This window comes from Cnephaeus nilssonii (assembly GCF_951640355.1).
Source record: "Cnephaeus nilssonii genome assembly, chromosome: 13".
Classification (NCBI taxonomy): domain Eukaryota; kingdom Metazoa; phylum Chordata; class Mammalia; order Chiroptera; family Vespertilionidae; genus Cnephaeus; species Cnephaeus nilssonii.
In genome coordinates this window covers 44,900,781-44,917,324 of record NC_137084.1, presented here as the reverse complement: position 1 = coordinate 44,917,324, position 16,544 = coordinate 44,900,781, and the positions used below count along the sequence as shown (strand labels likewise).

Here is a 16,544-nt window from a genome sequence, read left to right as displayed (position 1 = left end):
GACATGGCACAGTCACACCGGCAGGAAGGAAAGCTAGACCGTCAAGCCACGCAGTCACATTCTTAGTCACGCCTGCAGCTACAAGGTTACACTCTCCCCCATGCTACGCAGCCGCTGAGTCCCACATACTCCCACAGTCTCACACAAGTACCCTGGAACACCTGGAAGCTCACAACCACCAGGCTGTACACCATCTCCCAGGAGAGGCACCCGCCTTCACACCTGTGCATCCTTCAGGCGCAGAGTCAGTGCCAAGTCGCTCCAACCCAGGCACACGGATCCCGGAGTTGCACACAGTCAATCCCATGCCCACTCCTCCCTCCTCCCCCTTTGCCTCCCCTCCAGGGCTCGTCCAAGAGTGAGTGGAACAAAAGCCCGGCGTCCCCTCTTTCCCTCCACCCTCCTTTCCCCTCCCCCTGGCGTCCAGCCCCTTTGTCCTCCTGCAGCTGAGCCTGAGTGGCAGTCTAGGCAGAGCAGCAGAGACGTCGGAGCCCAGGCTGCCGGGGGTTCAGGCGGCAGGACAAACAGGAGTGGTCGGTGCAAGAGCAGCAGCTTCCGGGCACCTGGGAGAGGGCATGGCCAGGTAAGTGCTTAGGACCCAGGGCTGCCCTAACTGTGGTGTTTACAAATCTAAGCATGTTTGTACGAGTGGGTGTGGGCGTGAACAAGAGGCAGGGTGGCATGCCAGCTCTTAAGGGCTGGGTGCCTCAGTCTGCATCAGGACCTATAGCTTGAGATGCCTAGACTCTTAGCTGGATGGGAGGATGTTCCCACTGAGTGCCCTTCAGCCCCCTGAATGGGAATCCCCAGGGTGGAAACTGTGTCTGAGGTCCAGTGTGTCCACAGTGCCCAGAGCAGATGAGCTGTAGAATGAATAAGTACTCGAGCACTTCCCAGGAGAGGAAGCCCTTCCCAAAAACCCCTATTGCTAGGACAGTGGTCGGCAAACCACGGCGCGGTTTGCCACTCTGTTGACTAATGAGTTTGCCGACCACTGGACTAGACTAAATGTTACCGTGTAGTTGGAAGCTGGGAGGATTAGGCAATTGTGGCTTATTGTGTGCAAAGAGGTAAAGGGTAGTATATGACAGTGGTCGGCAAACTCATTAGTCAACAGAGCGGCAAACCACTGCCCTAGGACATCTCTGCAGGGATAAGCCCCTCCTCAGGCTGAGACCTACTCACCTGCATCTCAACTCAAAGTGGGGCTGCTTTCTCATTTCAGAGAGAACAGAATGGGGGCAGCATATCTCATAGCCTCTCTCACCTCCCTCAGCTGCCCCTGAGCTGCCCCTTGGGACACACCCACCCTCTAGCATGTGTGGCTGAGCTGCTAGGCACACAGAGTCTGGAGCCAGGTGCAGGGCCCAGGCCCTCTACTTGGGCAAAGTTAACTTCCCAGAACCCTGCCCACCAGAGAGCTCCTTTACTACGATTCTGAGGCAGGGGACCCACCGCCTAGTATGACCGGGGCATGAGCCGTGACAGCCAGGCTGACACTGGGCAAATCTGATCTCCAGGGCAGAGTGGTCTCCGAGGAGGGAGAGCACCTGGGATCAGGAGAATTAAGGGAGAGGCGAGGGCACTGACCAGGCTGTGCTCCTACAGAGTAAGTTACTGCACAAAGGAGTGAGCGCCCTGTCCCTGGGGGTGTGCAGGCAGAGGCAGTACGTTCCTAACGGCCAAAGCATGACCGGCACCATACAGCCCTTCCGTCTGGAGTGCCTTCACGAACACCCCCCCTTTGATCCTCACAGCAACCTCTGAAAGGCACGTTCCCCCTGTACTTGCCTCCACAGGACAAACGTAAAGAGGGCGGGGCTCTAGACAAACTTTTCAGGGTCGTGAGGATCAAATGAAATTATATACCAAAAACTACAACCAAGTGTGCTCCCTTCCTCTTAAAAAAAAAAAAAATGCAAAGAACACTGGGTTTGTACTATGCACCTAGCACTTTCCATACATTCTATTTAAGAGTCATAAAGTCACAACAACCCCGTGAGGCGGGCATTTATGATCTCATTTCAAATGAGGAAACTGAAGGGAATGTGCACAGGTCACGCAGAGTCAATGTTAGAGGCAGGATTAGAGCCCAGATCAGTCCTTAGAGCCAACCTGTTCCTACTTCTCCACACTGCTTCCTTGACAACAGAGAACTTCCCTCTGGGCCTGGGCTTTACCTTCTATCTCCTTCCCCTTGGGCAGCAGTCGGCAAACTCATTAGTCAACAGAGCCAAATATCAACAATACAACGATTGAAATTTCTTTTGAGAGCCAAATTTTTTAAACTTAAACTTCTTCTAATGCCACTTCTTCCAAATAGACTCGCCCAGGCCGTGGTATTTTGTGGAAGAGCCACACTCAAGGGGCCAAAGAGCCGCATGTGGCTCGCGAGCCGCAGTTTGCCGACCACGGCCCTTGGGCCTTTGCACAGGCTGTTTTCTCAGCTGGAGACCTTCTCCCTCCACTCCCCTCCCTTCACCTGGCAAAATCTAAATCTCCTCCGGGTTACCTTCCCTGACTCTCCCCTCCAACTGCATTTAGTGCTCCTTCTAAGAGCTCCCCCAATATTCTGTACTTCCCATGGGAACCCCACCACCACCACCACCACCACCAAGCTATGAGCTCCTGAGTGCAGGAGCCATGACTGCCTTGCTCACTGCCTGGCAGAGAAAAGGTTCTCCGAGATACATACTTGTTTAATACATGCACTCGACCTTGAACAGGTACTGAGCACCTGCTGTGGCCCGATCCTATGGTGCTGGGGAAGGGGCACCTACAGGAGATGGGCAGGAGACAAGATGGGGTGAGGAGAGGGAGGTAGAGTTATACCCCTCCACATACACTGGGTCCCTGTGGGGTGGCCTGAATTCCCTGACCAAAGGCTACAGCCCCCGTAAGGGGCCCTTCCCTATACAGATACTTTGTACAGGTCCCCAGCCCTTCAAACCTGGGGAGAGGTGAAAACTCTCTGGAGTTGGAGCCACGTGGCACTGCGGCATCCCTTGTGGTAGTCCCTAAATACTTTCCACCCGTTTGAAATCATTGCTTTATTAGACCCTTCTCAAATTACCCCAAATGAAAGCATGCCAGCTGTGTTCTATCATTACTAACAGCAAACAGCTTGGCGAATCTGAAGCGCAGGAAGGGCAATTGGGCTTCAATGAGTAAGTGAAGGCGAAGGTGCAACAGCTAAGGCAGGATCTAGCCCCTCAAGCAGGCAGCGACTACTAGATCCTTGCAGCCAGCCATTAGGAATCTGGATGGGAGAGTGGAAGGAAGAGTCGTCGAATGAATGAAAGAGCGCACAGTACTTACTTTCATGCCTACCTGTGATGAGGGGCCTCCCGCCCTCTATTTCGCCCCAGCCAGGTGGATTTTCCGACGCTATTTGTGTTGTTCCCTACCCAGCAGGATGCTAGAGGGCCCGTTGCTGGAGGAGTCAGAGCCAGGCGCTGGGGCGCCCTGCTCAGGGTCTTGCCACGCGCAGCGCGTCCCGCAGACCCTCAACGCCTCCCTTCGGAGCGGCACCCTCACCGACGTGGTGCTGCGCGCTGGCGGCCACGACTTCCCGTGCCACCGAGCTGCGCTTAGCGCGGGCAGCGCCTACTTCCGCGGCCTGTTCGCAGCCGGGCAGCCAGAGCGTGGTCAGGCCGTGGTGCCCGAGATGCCGGGCGCAGGGCGGCCCAGGGCGGCAGCAGCGCTGGCCGCGGTGCTCGACTCCTTGTTCGGTTCGGGCGTGCAGCTGCGCGCCGAGGACGCGGCGGCCGCCGCGCAGGAGCTGGCCGAGCGGCTGGGCGTGGCGGGCCCCTGCGCACGCCTCCTCCAGGGCCGCCTCCGCGCCGCCCACAGCCTGGCGCTGCGCCCCGCGGCCGCCTGCTCGCTCCCCTCCCCGGCGGAGCGCTGCGGCCGCGTGCTGCGCCGGGACTTCGCAGAGGTGGCGCGACACGCCGACTTCCTGGAGCTGGAGCCCGAGGAGGTGGCCGCGCTGTTGGCGGACCCAGCGCTGGGCGTGGCGCGCGAGGAGGCCGTGTTCGAGGCGGCCATGCGCTGGGTGCGTCACGACGCGCCGGCCCGACGCGGGCAACTGCGGCGCCTGCTGGAGCACGTGCGCCTGCCCCTGCTGGCGCCCGACTACTTCCTGCAGAAGGTGGAGGCTGACGAGCTGCTGCGGGCCTGCTGCGAGTGCCGCCCACTGCTACTCGAGGCCCGTGCCTGCTTCATCCTGGGCCGAGAGGCCGGTGGGCTGCGCACACGGCCACGGAGGTACCACCACCACCACCACCACCACCCCCCACAACATTCAATCACTCACTCATTCCTCCGTCATTCTTTAATTCATCCTTCAGTCATGCCTCTTGCATGAAATTCACTCATTCATTCAGCAAACGTTCCATGGGCTGTGTGGGGCATTCTGCCCTTGAAGAGTTAACAGCCAATGGGGAGGTGCAGGGGTCTCACACCCAATGTACTTTTTCTCTTGCCCATCTATCTATAATTTTGAGTCCTCCCTTTGTGCAAGTCTTGTGCTGGGTCCCTGGGACTCAAGAGTGATTTGAAAACACCCTCAACACTCTGGGAGCTCAGACTAGTAAGGGATATAAACAGGCAGGGCCTGGAACACCAGGAGATGGGAGTAGTCCAAAATAGAAGACAGGGAAGTCCACTCTCTTACCACTGTACCAGGTATTTCCAACACTAAGCACAGGGCCTGGTCCAAAGATGCTCAATATTGGTCATAGGAATTAGGTAGGAAACCAGTGGTTAAAGAGTTTGGGAATTCTGGGGGGTCCGAGGTCTGAGGGGTCAGTGGGAGGGGAAAACGCTTTGCTGAAAGGGTACGTAGCCTGGGTCAGTGATTAAGGTATGGGTTTAGGAGATGTTACAGGAGGGAGGCAGCAGAATTAGGGAGTGGAGGCCAGAAAGGGTAAGGAGGATGGGTTAGCATCAGACAGACCTGCGCTTAAATTCCAGCTCTTCTGCTTACTGGCTTGCATGACTTTGGGCAAGCCTAAGTGTTTTAGCCTCAGTTTCCTCCTCTGTAAAAGGAGTAATAATCCCTGCCTAATAGAACTGTCATAAAGATTAAACCAGGTGATTTTTCTAAGTAAGGTTAAAGGCTTTGTAACTTAGAGTCAGTGGAATGGGATAAGGATTAGTGACCCTTGTCCCATCGATAGCCAGAGGGAAGGCTGGAAGTGACAGAGTCTAGCACGGGGATTAGAAGGGACAGAAGGACAAGGAAGGGCAGGAGGACTCTACAGTGTGGCCAGTGAGAGGGGGAGAGGGCTGACACTTGGGCACGGATCAATGAATATGGAGCTTATCCCCATGCCAGATTCATGGACCTAGCTGAAGCGATTGTGGTCATTGGCGGTTGTGGCCGCAAGGGACTTATGAGGTTGCCCTTCGTCGACGCCTACCACCCAGAAAGCCAGCGCTGGACCCCACTGCCCAGCCTGCCTGGCTACATGCGCTCAGAGTTCGCTGCCTGTACTCTCCGCAATGACATCTATGTCTCAGGTGAGAGCAGGGCCGCACTGGGCGCCCCACAGGATTGGCTCATGGCTCCTGAGCACTGCCTCTTTGTTTTTCCCGCCAACCAGGAGGTTGGGGTGGGATTTTTCCTGATAACCTAGTTATTGGCTGAAATGGTATGTAATCCTGCACAGGCAAGCCCTGGTGTGACTCCATTCCACCCTTTATTCAGTGAAGTCAGCTTCAACTCATATTAATCACTTCTTTTTATTAGCTACTATGTGCCAGGCATGTTAAGAGGCTTACATTAATTAATTCTCTCTACAGTCCCATTTCACAGATGAGAAAACAGGCTCAGAGACGTTAAGAATTTCCCTGTTGTCACAAAATTGACAAAGCTAGGAGGAGCTTTGATACCAACAGACGGTGCCTTTCCTGAGATTCAGGCCCTAGAGACTCAAAGAATAAAACACAGTCCCTGCTACCCTGATGTACCCTGGAGAGGGGGAAATGGACTTCTCTTTATGACCAGGCTGAATTTGATGGGAACTCTCAGAGACGCCAAATGAGCTGGAATCCTGCTCAGGGAATCTGGCCCGACTTGGAGGGCACAGCACAGGCAACGGCAGGAAGGCAGGAACGTGCAGAAGGGAACCGCCAGTGCGCAGGGCTCTGAAGTGCAGGCTGAGTGTACCTGGGAGAGGAGGGGAAGCCAATGTAGGTGCGGGAGGAATGGGAGTCTGGAGTCAGATCAGGGCGGCTTTGACTCCAGGCCTAGGTAGACTGCACTTGATGTTGTAGGAGCTATGGGTGGCTGGGAAGGATAAGGAGCAGAAGAATGAGGCGAGAGCCTCAGACACCATCTAGGCCACACTTCATCACTGGACAGCTTATCCAAGGCCACTGGAAATACAGAGACAAGGGCTACAAAACAGAGGTGTGGCTCAGGCTGAGGGGGTGCAGTCAGAATTGTCCCTGGGGAAGCTACTCCTAAGAGGTGAGTCCCTGGTCAGGAACCCCATGCCAGCCAGGGAGGAAGAGGCCACCGCCTGCACCCTCAGTGCCTGGCCCCAGGGAGTGTGCTGTCCTTCACTGATACCCATGTTGGGCTTGGGGGCTGGAAGCTCTGGTTTGGATCAGTGCTCTGGCAGTGAAAGGCCTGTGGTTTTCAGCAAGTCATTCCTGGCCTCTTACGCGTCATCCGAGATTCCTACCTGTAAACTAGGTACCGTAATCCCAACACCTCATGGAGGGATGAACAGACATGAAGTCAGGCAGGTGAAGGCAGAAGTGAGACAGAAACCCTGGGTCACCCTCTACCCCTCCCCTTCCCAGTGTAGGTGGCTCTGCTTTCTCTGCCCCAGTGTATTCCTGATTCTTGCCTTGGGTACCTTTTGTACTCTTACCTTCAGTAGAGTTCTAAAGTGCCCCCCTTTGCTTCCCTGAGCACAGAGCCTGGCACACCACCACAATGTACCGAGTGAAGATTAGTTCCTTCTTCCTGAATCTCTCAGGCCTCTCCCCTCAAGTCTTTGCCTGTTGTCCTAACTCAGACTTTGCCACCACTCATTCAAAGCACACTGTCTGGGTCACACCAGCTCAGGACAAAGTCCTTCTTGACATCTACCCTTAACTCTTCCTTTGGATCTGGGGGCAATAGTTGCTTCTCTCTCCCCAGGAGGCCACATCAACAGCCATGATGTGTGGATGTTTAGCTCCCATCTGCACACCTGGATCAAGGTGGCCTCATTGCACAAGGGCAGGTGGAGGCACAAGATGGTGGTCTTGCATGGACAGGTAGGGACATGCAGCAGCTGCTGCTCCTGGGGCCCAGGGTGTCCTATCTAATAAAGAGGGAATATGCTAATTGACCATCACACCCTCACAAAGATGGCAGTGCCCACAGCCAATAAGGAGGGAATATGCTAATTGACCATCACACCCTCACAAAGATGGTGGTGCCCACAGCCAATAAGGAGGGAATATGCTAATTGACCACCACGCCCTCAAATATGGAGGCGCCCAGTCCCCTCAGCCCTGCCAGGGCAGCAGGTGCATGGCACAGTCGGGCCCGCCCCCAGGCGGGTCCAGCCACTCTGTGCGCCTGCCTCCGGAGTCCCCCAGTCCCCTCAGCCCCCCAACCCCCCAGGGCCGCCCGAGGCTTGTGCTGCCAGCAGTGGCAGCAGCAGAGGTATGATGGGGGCGTCGTCTTCCCCTGATCGCTGAGTCACCTCCCACCCCTGAGGGCTCCCAGACTGTGAGAGGGGGCAGGCCGGGCTGAGGGACCCCCCCCTCCAGTGCATGAATTTTCATGCACCGGGCCTCTAGTAGATCTATAGATGTCCTTAGAGAAGGCCCTCTCTAAGACCCTGTCTCTCTATAAGGGCTCTGAAGTCTCAAAAAAGAAAGGGACTTGCCCAAAGTCACATCAAAATACTAATGCTAACAGTAATTACTGTAATAGTATAGCCTAGGGTCGAGGGTGTGGGCTCTGGCGCCAGTAGCCTAGGTTTGAATCTTGACTCTGCCACTTAAGACCAAAACACACACACACTCTGCCAGTTATATTTGTAAGCTACATCTCCAACTCAGAAATGCAAATAAATGTGCTTCTTAGAATCATTTAAGGCAGTAAACCCTTACTTACCAGCTATTATTTAAGCACTAGCTTGGGGTCAAGTATTTTACAGATCAATTCTACATTTAGTACCCATTCTAGAGATGGATCTCATTATCCCCAGCGAGTGAGAGGAAATCGGCTACACGAGGTTCAGTCACTGGGGATTCGTCCTGGCCCTTTCGCTGGGGTGGGCTAGCTTCTGGCATGTAGCCGGAGCCAGCCCTGACTCCAGTGGGGGGGACCCCTTGTCCTCACACATAGCTGTTCGTGGTGGGTGGCTTTGATGGACGGCAGCGCCTGCGCAGCGTGGAGCGCTACGACCCCTTCTCCAACACGTGGGAGTCTGCGGAGCCGCTCCTGGAGGCCGTGAGCTCAGCAGCGGTGGTGCCCTGTGCTGGCCGGCTCTACGTGATTGGGGGTGCCAGGCAAGACAACATCAGCACAGACAAGGTGGGCGTGGGTAGGATACTGGAGGCCTGCTATGTGTTGGTGTTGAGTTGGCACTTTCTGGCCCTCATCCATTTTCTTACTTAATCCCATCAACTGCCCTGAGGAGTAAGCTTTGTTTGAGTTCACACACTGGGTCAGCAGCACAGCTAGGCCTGAACGTTTGGGCTGCTTGGTGCCATATGGTCTTATAGATTAAAGAATTAAATGAGGGTGGTTGGCCAAATGGCTCAGTTAGTTGGAAGGTCCTCCCACACACCAAAAAGGTAGCAGGTTCGATTCCTGGTCTGGGCACGTACAGAAGGAACAAGATCAAGGTTTCTATCTCCCTTCCTATCTCTCTAAAATCAATAAACATACCCTTGGGTGAGGATTTAAAAAAAAATAAGTGAGGGCGAGAGTGGGGTTAATTAAAATGTTTTTCTGGCAGCTTCTCTGATGTGGCTCAGTGGTAGAGCATTGGCCTATGAGCCAGGAGGTCACAGTTCGATTCCCAATCAGGGCACATGCCTGGATTGTGGGCTCGATCCCCAGTGAGGAGCATGCAGGAGGCAGCAAATCGATGGTTCTCTCTCATCATTGATGTTTCTATCTCCCTCCCCCTCTGAAACCAATAAAAACATATTTTTTAAAGAAGTTTTTGCGCCATTCTCAAAAATATAATACACTCATTATTGAAAATTTAGAAAACCAGAAAACAGGAAAAAAAATCACCCATAATTCCCACACCTAAGGATAGTAACTACTACTATTATGGTGCATGGCCTCCAGGCTTCCTCTAAATTGACTTTTGATTTTGTTTTAGTTTTGCCTTCTTACTCTTGGTGTGTTTGTGTTTTTTTTCATTTTTGTTTTTTAAATTACTGACTTTAGACAGGGAGGGAGAGGGATAGATAGAAACATTGATGAGAGAATCATCAATTGGCTGTCTCCTGCAGCACCTGACTGGGAATCAAGCCCGCAACCCTGGCATGTACTCCGACTAGGAACTGAACCGGTGACCTCTTGGTTTATGAATCAATGCTCAACCACTAAGCCACACTGGCTGGTGCGTTCTTACTGTTAGTAAAATTTCACACTCTGCTTTTTATTCTTCAAGAATAAAAAGCAGAATGCACTTTCCATATGCTTAGCAACTCGTCTAAGTCATCACTTCAGTAACTGTATAATAGGCCACTGGATGGGTGAGCTATATAGTCTACTAAACTAATTTAGTTTTTTGTGAATAAAAATTAATCTTCATAATGGCAGCTCTCTCCTTCCCACAGGCTTGTGGTCTGGGATTTGAAATTTCCCAAACTAGGATCACTCGTCTTTCTTTATCCCCTGACCCCATTTCCCCAGCACACCTTCCTGGGACTGGCTGAACTGCCCATTTAGTACCCAGTACCCTCTCATGCAGCACTGACTTGTTTTAGGCCATTCTGGGGGTCTCCAAAAAACAACTGAAACGGAGTAAAGGTGAGCAGGCAGGTACAAGTACGAGCCCTCAGAAATTGTGAAAGGTATATTTAGAACACCTGTAGGACTGGAAGGCATGTGGACAGCTGTGGTAATGAGCTGCAAGACACCCTAGCTGGAATCTTGTCATGACCTCATAGCACCAGGAAGAGGGATGAGGACTGACTGACAGTGTATGCAGCCAGGAACACATCTCATGGGGACCTGCTCTGAGGACTTCTATAGCACTAATGCAGACAGCATCTCCATGTCCTGGAATGGAGACCTCTCCTTGGACCTTGAAAGATGAAGATGTTTTCAACACAGGGAGTCCAGGGGTAGGAGAAGGAAGGTGGGACTAGACTTGAGGGCAGGGATAATGGGTTTTCTCTCCCCGCCCAGACACTAGCTGAGGCACATGCTGAAGGAGGCCCCCTGACGGAGAGAAGGGGGAGTGCATGGGCACAGGGCAGTTGGGGTTGAAGCTTCACCACTGCCAAACCTCCTGCCTTTCAGGTGCAGTGCTTTGACCCCAAGGAGGACAGGTGGAGCCTGCAGGCACCAGCACCCTTCTCACAGCGATGTCTTGAGGCTGTCTCCCTCGAGGACACCATCTATGTGGTGGGGGGCCTCATGAGCAAAATCTTCACCTACAATCCTGGTACAGACGTCTGGGGGGAGGCAGCTGTCCTCCCCAGCCCCGTGGTAAGTGGAGGGTCCTAGGCGTGGCCCTGACACTGGTTCCATTGAGGAGAGGGAAGACCCATTTCTAAGGGTCTGGATGTTAGAGATAGTGAGTCTTGTGTCTGATTCCATGCTAGATGGTTCTACACGGTTCTCTAGCTTTGTCCTCACAATGAGAATCAGCCTTGCGTTTTGCAAATGAGCCTGGAACCCCAGTCCCAAGTGCTGTAGCCTTGGATGGGAAATTTGGTCTAAATGACCTTGCACTCTCTCCTGTCATGAAGGCCACTAGCTGGTAGCCTCCTGAAGAGATGGGAGGGGAGAGCATGGAGAAGGAACTTGCTAAGTTCTCCTGCCCCAGTGATATCAGAGAAGGGAGGCCCAGCCCCTGGATGGATGCTCTGGCCCCTGTATACCTTGCCTCTCCCACCTTTTGTCACCTCCTGAAACTCCAGACTATATAGGGGTGTGGTTACACTGGTAGTCCCTGCCAGTTATGACCTTTAGTGATCCGAAGAACCTGAGACTTCTGGCTTCTCCAAGTCAGATCCTAAGATGGTGATGGTGTTAATTATTATTATTGTCACTGGAGTGCTTACTGTGCTTCAGGCACTATGTAAAGAGGTTAAGTGACTTGTCCAATATTCATTTAGTAAGGGTCAAGCCAGAGCTTTCTGCCTCCCATCCAATTTCTGGTCTAACATCCACATTGCTTGCTCACATTCTGTGGGTCAAGGTTCTGTTGTCTGGTCTGGCCAGCTAGGGACAAAGTGAGCCCCAGGCTGGACCCCATGGCTGATTGTCTTTCTATTTGTACACCCAGGAGAGCTGTGGCGTGACTGTGTGTGACGGGAAGGTGCACATCACTGGTGGGCGGGATGATCGCGGGGAAAGCACCGACAGGGTCTTCACCTTTGACCCCAGCAGTGGGCAGGTGGAGGCCCAGCCGTCCCTGCAGCGCTGCACCAGCTCCCACGGCTGCGTCACCATTGTCCAGAGCCTGGGCAGGTGACTCAGAATTGGACAACCTGAGCCAGGAGGCAGAGAAAGAAGGGAGAACTCAGGCTCACCGCTCTGCTTTCCTCATGGAACCTCCATGTAAAAAGCCCCTTAACTTACTGCCCCCTTTCTTGTAGAAATAAAACGTCATCCAAAGGTTGGGTCTGCGTTCCAGCTCATGCCTGCTTTGCCTGGAGAAGTATCTGCTCCTTGTTTTGACTCTTTACAAAGCACCTACACATGTTACTTCATTTACTTTCATAATAGCAGTGTGGACATAATTTAAAATATTATGAAATATTCCATGCATAAAAGAATATATATTTTTGTGCAGTTTAATAATAATGCAACTTCTTCCTTCCTACCACCCAGCTTAAGCAATATGTTATAGCCCTGGCTCATGTGGCTCAGTTGGTTGGAACGCCGTCCCACACACCAAAGGTGGCAGGTTCGATTAAAATTTTTTTTTTAGTCTACATAAAAACAAAAAAAGAAATAGAATGTTAGAAATGCCTTTGTAGGCTCTGGTGTCTGTTCTCAAACCCATTCCCTTCCCATAGTCCTCTGAGGTAATCACTGTCCTTCAACTTGAGTTTATCAACACTTTTAACTTTTAGTGAGCTAATTATTAATATCTGTATTTCATGAAGCTTCAGAATCAATGAGACATTTCTGGTCAGGATAGCCCCCCTTTCTAAACAACCCTCTCAAATTCAAACACCTAGCAGAGAGACAGAATTAGAGCCCAGACAACTAAAACGACAAAGACATGGGTGTATAAGTAAGCAAACATGTCCAAGGATCAGAAACAACAGAACTGTAAAACCCCAAGGAAGGCAGAAGCTTTGGGGCTCAGGCTCTGTGGGATAAAGGCCTTAAAAACAGATTCCAATCCAGGCTCACTGCTAGAAGCCAGGGCCGACGAGGTGGCCCACCCATGAAAGGAACTGAAACAAAACAGAAACCCAAATGGCCTTGGGGTCCGAGGCGTGCAGCTGGGTGATGGGTGCCAGAGCCACAGGCCTTTGAGAACCCAGCCAGGCTGCATCTGGACCTCCAGCATCCCCAGCATCAACAGGGGGCACAAACCCCTGATGTGACTAAGCCCCTGGGTTAGCCTGGGGCTCTAGAAAAAGCAACACAGAACTGCTGGATAGGAAGGGGTGATGAAAGAGGGAATGAAAGATGCCACAAAGGGAATCTGTGAGCAGAGGCCTCGTGGTGCAGGTTCTGTGCCTGTTTCTAAGGCCCAGAGGACTGATGACCTAGCCAGACCCCATCTGGGGCTCCCCTCATTTGCACCCAGATTGCCTTTTAAAAATCTATCATAGGCTCCTGCAAGTCCTTCAGCACAGGGCCAGCCCCACGCCCCTCCCACCTTTCAAAGCCCCAGGGCCCTGTCTGGGAGATCTTCCCAGCTGAGGCTGGCCCTTTACAGCCCAGCACAAAGGCCCAGGTCACAGCTGAGCTCTTACCTTCTGATTATCCCTGATTAGGGAGCCTGGGACCATCTGGACACAGCTGATAATGGCAGAGGGGAAGGGGGGAATAGGGGGAGGCCCAGTTCCTCAGAGCCCGCCTGCCCCCACCCCAGGGATAACATCCAGGACAAAGAAAGCACTGTATTATTTGCCTATCCTGTCAAATGCCCAAGTGGAAATGATAGGGGCAAATCCAGGGCAAGCTCTCCCTCACCTGGGCTGGGCACTTCCAGTGTGCCAAGCAGACTGCACCACTTTCCCCACCATGACCATGACCATTCGCATTGCCTATGCCCTTTCATGATGTGCTGATGCCCCTTCCTGCTGTCTGCTTGGGCAGACCTGATACCCTCCACCCCCAGGGTTTACCATTCCTGTCCCTTATCTGCCCCAGTTCTATCGCCTGACGTATGGCCAGGCCTTTGTCTCCCGACACGCCCAAGGGATGCCCTTTGAGGCAGGAAAGGTGTCAGCTTCATCTGTGCCCAGAACAAGGCCTCCCATTGACTACATTAAATCTAAGTTTTTGTTGTTTTCTACCTCACAATGCCTATGAGTTGGTACTATTGCCTACCCCACCACGTTTACAAAGGAGGAAACAGACTCGGCTGTAAGTGACTTGCTTACTAAAGTCACTGAGCTGACACCCAGAGGAGGAACCAAGATGGCGGCATAGTTAAACAACTAATCTGCTGCCTCACACAACAATTTCAAAAATACAACTAAAAGACAAAACGTCTACCACCCAGAACCACGGGAAAGCTGGCTGAGTGGAAGATTTACAACTAAGGAGAGAAAGGAGCACAAACGCTGAAAAGCTGAGGTACGGAGGCGCGCGAATCGGGCTGGTGGCGGGCGACTGGGCGCGCTGCTTTTTTTTCAACCCGAAGGGAGACAAGCTCCAGATCACTCTGAAATCCAGTTTCTGGGGACACGTGGGGGACCCAGACACCTACGGGGAGAAGCTGGACTCTCGGCCATCGGGTCGGAAAGTGAGAGTGACTTTTTTGCAGAGGTGCGCCCAGCAATCATTGTTTACTGCGCTGGAGCGTGGGGCGCAGGGACTTGGAAACCATGGAAAGGCAGAGACGGCTGACGCCAGCCATTGCCGTTGGCCACGCCCCAGCCTAGTGACACCCTGAGACCCCGCCCCGCCCTGAGACCCGCCCCGCACATTCTACAAACCCGCCCAGGCTCCACACAGCGGCTTTTGCATATAAATGGCCTGTTCTGTGGCAGCTCAACCAAATTAACTGCAGCTCCAGTCAGACTGCTCCAAAACTGCCCAAGCAAAGGAGGAGAAAACTAGTTCTTGCTGTAGCTCCTGCTGGGGGACACACAGTACACAAAGGTACACCAAGAGTGTCCACCTCAAGTAACTGGGAGGCTGACCCATTGAACCAATAGGACACCTAGTACACAAAGCTACCCTACCAATTCAGGGAAGCAGAGAAAATGAGGAGGCAAGGAAACAGATCACAAACCAAAGAAATGGAGGAGAACAAGCGACTGGACATAGAGTTCAAAACCACGGTTATAAGGTTTTTCAAGAATTTCATGGAAAAGGCCGATAAATTCAATGAGACCCTCGAGGATATGAAAAAAGACCAACTAGAAATTAAACATACACTGACTGAGATAAAAAATATTATACAGAGACCCAACAGCAGACTAGAGGATCGCAAGAATCAACTCAAAGATTTGGAATACAAAGAGGCCAAGGACACTCCTCCAGAGAAGCATGAAGAGAAGAGAATTCAGAAAGTTGAAGATAGTGTAAGAAGCCTCTGGGACCACTTCAAGCGAACCAACATCAGAATTATGGGGGTACCAGAAGAGAGAGAGCAAGATGCTGAAAACCTATTTGAAGAAATAATGAATGAAAACTTCCCCCACCTGATGAAAGAAATAGACTTACAAGTCCAGGAAGCGCACAGAACCCCAAACAAAAGTAATCCAAAGAGGACCACACCAAGACACATCATAATTAAAATGCCAAGGGCAAAAGACAAAGAGAGAATCTTACAAGCAGCAAGAGAAAAACAGTTAGTTACCTACAAGGGAGCTCCCATACGATTATCAGCTAATTTCTCAACAGAAACCATGCAGGCCAGACGGGAGTGGCAAGAAATATTCAAAGTGATGAATAGCAGGAACCTACAACCAAGACTACTCTACCCAGCAAAGTTATCATTCAGAATTGAAGGTCAGATAAAGAGCTTCACAGATAAGAAAAAGCTAAAGGAGTTCATCACCACCAAACCAGTATTATATGAAATGCTGAAAGGTATTCTTTAAAAAGAGGAAAAAGAAGAAGAAAGATAAAAATTATGAACAACAAATACATATCTATGAACAAGTGAATCTAAAAGTCAAGTGAATTAAAAATCTGAGGAACAGAATAAACTGGTGAACTTAATAGAATCAGAGGCATAGAATGGGAGTGGATTGATAAATCTCAGGGAAAGGGGTGTCTGTGTGGGGAGTATGGGAAGAGACTGGACAAAAAATCACACACCTATGGATAAGGACAGCGGGGGGGAGGTAAGGGTAGAGGGGGGGTGGGAACTGGGTGGTGGGGAGATATGGGGGGAAAAAGGAGAAACAATTGTAATCTGAACAATAAAGATTCATTAAAAAATAAATAAATAAATAAAAAATAAAAAAAATAAAGTCACTGAGCTGATAAGCTGTGGCAGAGCCAAGATTCCAACCTGCATCCACTATCTCCAAAACCTGCTCTCTCCCTGCAGCCACATCCAGGCTCTGCTAATCTGAGAATATGGGTGTTGCACATATGAATGAAGCACAGCAGTTGTTTAGAAGTAGGAGATACATCATTTCCACTGAGGAAAATCCCATCCTGATAGAATTTTGTTCCTGTCCTTAGGAGCCTCCTTGAATGAAAGGAGACATTATTCATGTCCCTAGTGAGTGAGGCTCGCAGGAACACAAGCAAAAGGTGACATCCCATATACCCTAATTTCTTAGGACTACTAGTTACACCTAATATTTTGGTCTCTCAGTCTAACTAGTCCTTCTGTGGAATGTCTCCCTGGCTCCCAATCCACTGCTTCCCCACCCCCACCGCCCCCCCTGCAGCCAGACAAGATCAGAGCATGAACCCTGGGCATGGCCCCTGGGCCGTGCTTGTGCCAGAACAAAGACTTAACTCTGGTATGCCATCAGAAGCCACCGGAGCCAAATTCAGTTCTTAGTTTTCTTTCCGAGCAGTTCTAACTATTTGTAAGGATCAGTATTTTATGACTATTCTTTTTTAGTGGGCTTCCAAGGAACAATGGAGAAATTTACTTTTTAAAAAACTAGGATAACATTCTCTCTTACAATCATCATGTGGAATAGTTGGATTCTTGCATAAATCTAAAATACATTAT

General features: G+C 51.5%; 1 protein-coding gene across 1 annotated transcript; it reads left to right on the top strand.

Moving 5' to 3' along the window:
* Positions 1-2,663: 2,663 nt before the first annotated feature.
* On the top strand, positions 2,664-13,826 carry KLHL35 (kelch like family member 35). The gene is made up of 7 exons (XM_079787582.1): positions 2,664-4,266; positions 5,339-5,523; positions 7,157-7,275; positions 8,360-8,548; positions 10,502-10,690; positions 11,493-11,677; positions 11,806-13,826. Exons 1-7 carry the CDS (start codon positions 3,296-3,298, stop codon positions 11,885-11,887), a joined length of 1,920 nt encoding a protein of 639 aa, XP_079643708.1. The 5' UTR covers positions 2,664-3,295; the 3' UTR covers positions 11,888-13,826.
* The last annotated feature ends 2,718 nt before the right edge of the window (positions 13,827-16,544 follow it).

Coding starts and splice junctions, on each gene's coding strand:
- KLHL35 (XM_079787582.1), top strand. CDS start 3,296: ATGAAAGAGCGCACAGTACTTACTTTCATGCCTACCTGTGATGAGGGG. Junction 5,524..7,156: donor CAATGACATCTATGTCTCAG/GTGAGAGCAGGG, acceptor CTCTCTCCCCAG/GAGGCCACATCAACAGCCAT. Junction 11,678..11,805: donor ATTGTCCAGAGCCTGGGCAG/GTGACTCAGAAT, acceptor CCTTTCTTGTAG/AAATAAAACGTCATCCAAAG.